The sequence below is a fragment of the Mandrillus leucophaeus genome, unplaced genomic scaffold, assembly GCF_000951045.1.
Source record: "Mandrillus leucophaeus isolate KB7577 unplaced genomic scaffold, Mleu.le_1.0 Scaffold660, whole genome shotgun sequence".
In the NCBI taxonomy this organism is placed as follows: Eukaryota; Metazoa; Chordata; class Mammalia; order Primates; family Cercopithecidae; genus Mandrillus; species Mandrillus leucophaeus.
The window spans coordinates 478,755-481,630 of record NW_012107142.1 but is presented as its reverse complement, the minus strand read 5'-3'; the positions used below and the strand labels follow the sequence as shown (position 1 = coordinate 481,630).

At 52.9% G+C, this 2,876-nt stretch overlaps 2 protein-coding genes across 2 annotated transcripts in view; one reads left to right on the top strand and one right to left on the bottom strand.

Annotated features, from left to right (window-relative positions):
- Positions 1-1,697, top strand: part of ZNRD1 (zinc ribbon domain containing 1) — a 16,209-nt gene extending 14,512 nt beyond the window's left edge. Inside the window, exon 5 of the transcript XR_001008393.1 lies at positions 1,686-1,697. The gene's annotated coding sequence lies outside the window, so the exon portion shown is untranslated. The remainder of the gene's footprint in view (positions 1-1,685) is intronic.
- Positions 1-2,876, bottom strand: part of RNF39 (ring finger protein 39) — a 6,290-nt gene that overhangs the window by 2,496 nt on the left and 918 nt on the right. Inside the window, 3 exon segments of the mRNA XM_012001493.1 lie at positions 997-1,088; positions 2,192-2,359; positions 2,622-2,823. Of these exon segments, the coding sequence (XP_011856883.1) occupies positions 997-1,088; positions 2,192-2,359; positions 2,622-2,823 (462 nt within the window).

Here is a 2,876-nt window from a genome sequence, read left to right as displayed (position 1 = left end):
AGGAATCCAAGGTATCCTGAGAAACCAGCCCACCCACCCACAGGAATGGGGGTGGGTGGACAGGCCTATTTCTGTAGAGGGTGTGGGGCAGAGGAGGAGAGCAGGTGGTGATAGCCAGAGACCAGAAAGAAAGAACCATTGGTCTTATATGTATGAGGTGCTTTGAAGACAGATTTCTGGATTAGGGGTGCCGGAAACAATCTGGACTGGGCAAGATGGTGGATGACCAGGAGGGTGGACCATCTTCTCTAGGCAGTTTAAAGAAGGGTAGAGGCACCCTTCTTCTTGGGAATGAGTGAGGAAAGAAGGGTCAAGGAGATGCTGGGGTCCCCTTCCAGAGAGGAGTGATGAGAGGTGGTGGAAGCAGAGATTTCTGAGAGGCACCTAACCTTCAGGGATCTGTTGTTTGAATGTATGAAAAAGGAAGAGGGAAAATGGCTGGAATATGAGGAATCGAGGATAGACATTGTTATAGGCTGAACTGTGCCCTCCCCCACTCCACACACACACAAAGATAGGTTGAAGTCCTCCAAACCTCCTTTCAAAGAATATGACCTTACTTTGAAACAGGATCTTTACAGAGGTAGTCAAGTTAAAATGAAGGTCATTAGGGTGGGCTGTAATCCAGATTGCTGACTTATAAAAAGAGGAAATTTGGACACAGAGACAAATGCATACAAAAGAAAATGTGCAGACCTATCACCCAAAGAACATGTGAGGCTACCAGAGGCTAGGAGACAGGAATGGAACAGATTCTGTCTCATGGCCCTCAGAAGGAACCAACACTGCTGACACTTTCATTTCAGACTTCTACCTCCTGAACTTTGAGATAGATGTCTGTTGTTTAAGCCACCTACTTTGTGGTGCTTCATTACAGCAGTACTAGGAAACTAATGCAGACATCAAAAAGGACCTGATCACTTTTTAGGGCTAAAAGGAAGAAAATCTAACACAGACTGTCATTCAATTCCCTTCCCTCCCTTCTTCTTTCCTTACCTGTCAGTCTATGAAGCATGTTTTTGACCACTGGATAATCTTCAGGGAGATCATCCTCTGATTTAGATGACTTAGGTGTTGGGACTTCATATCTAGACAGATGAGGGGAAGGGTCAGGAAATCAGCCCTCTGCTGCTAATGCCCCCACGCATACCCCATTCACATCTCTGGAGGGAGAAGGGATGAGGCTGTACCCCAGAAAACCTGCCTATTAATGGCAACAAAAGTGTGGGCCCAGTGAGAACGTGATGGCTATGGCAGCTCGTGTGAAAAGGAAGGAACAGAAAAGTGGAACTCACCGTCTCCATGTCTTCCTCATATCCTAGGATGGGCAGAAACAAACATGGATGTGAGCTCTGGGCTTCATTCCCTGGGGCATCCCTCCCTATCTCCCCCCTCCTCAGGTGAGCTCTGTCTGAGTGTCCCTCCTCACCTTTCAGAGTGATCTCACCTCCTTACCCCCTGTGCTCCTTTTCCTCTCATTCTCCTCCTTCACCTTTCATGATCCCTTCTTCCTCTCACCCCATCACTTTTCCCTCATCCTCCTAACTCCATCTCCACTGTCCTCCCCCTTTCCACTCCCCAAAGGTTCTCAATTCTCTGTTCCCAGGCTTGTCCATGACTGTTTCTTGTCCCCAGAGCCCTTGCCTTCCTCTGCTGCCTCCTCAGTCCCATTCTGTCTCTTTCAGTGGCCCCATCCTTATCCATCGTTCCCAGTGCATCCCAGAAAACCATCTGTCCCTTCTGCCGTCCATCACACAGACCGAACACACACCCAGAGCCCTCGGGCTAAGAGTTGGTATATAAAAGCCTTACAATAAAGCTGCTTCCCCTCTTGCAATAAAAACCCAGTGGCGTTTATTGGGCCCTTTGCTTTGTGTCTCTGGACCCTGGCCAGGGAGGCAGCTAGACTTGAATGTGTCCCAAAGGCCCAGCAGATCCATAGAGCACTATGGGAGCCAGGAGAGGGCGCTGGATGCTCCCCTCCAAACACTGGGATCCCGACCCCTCCACTTCACTGTCTAGTGCTGATGTCTGGAGCAGGCGGATATGGTGGAGAGAGGGAGAGAGAAACAATTTGCCTAATTCTGCCAATTACACCCAGACTAATTAGGTCTATGAAGACTTCAAAGGGCAGAAGCAAAACCCAAGACCAGCTTGGCTGCTGGGGAGAAGCCAGTCAGGAGTCCCAGACGCCCGGGGGTCGGGCAAGGTAATGGGTTGGTTGGTGGCCAAGGAGCCCGGGCCCAGGAGAGGCGCGGGGGTAGACGGGTGGTAAGACTGGGATGTGGAGAGGAGCCAGAGGCCCCGGCGGCCGTTCTCCCGCACCTCGCCTCCACCCATGGCCGCTCCTGCCTGGGGCCTTGGGAGGAGTCGAAATAACAATAACAAACAACACACAGCTTAGCTTGAGCCGGAGTCTGGGACCAACCCCCACGACGCTACGGGGACGTTTGGATTTGCCCCAACCCCTTGCTCCCTTCCTCCATCCTCTTGTCAGTCCCCTCCTCCCCAGTTTTTTCTCCGCCAGCCCAGTCTCCTGCTCCCGCTCCTCTATGCAGGTTCTGCCCTCGCCCACCATCCTCCCAGGCCCCCTGCTCACCCTCACCTGGGTCGGCTCCCACTTTCGCCGGCCTCTCCCTCCCCTCCGCCAGCTCTTCTCCTCCCGGGCGCCTGCGGCTGCCCTGCCAAAACTTGTGCAGTTCCCGTGCCCTTCGCGGCGACTCCAGGGCTCTGCGCGTTCTATCCTGTACCCCTTCTCTGCCTCCCCACTATCTTCTCTCCAGCCCCTCTCACAAGGCTCAGGCATCCGTCCAGCCTCCTCCCCTGTGGACCAAGTGTCAACTCCATCCATCGTCCTTCCGGGCGCCTCTCACCTT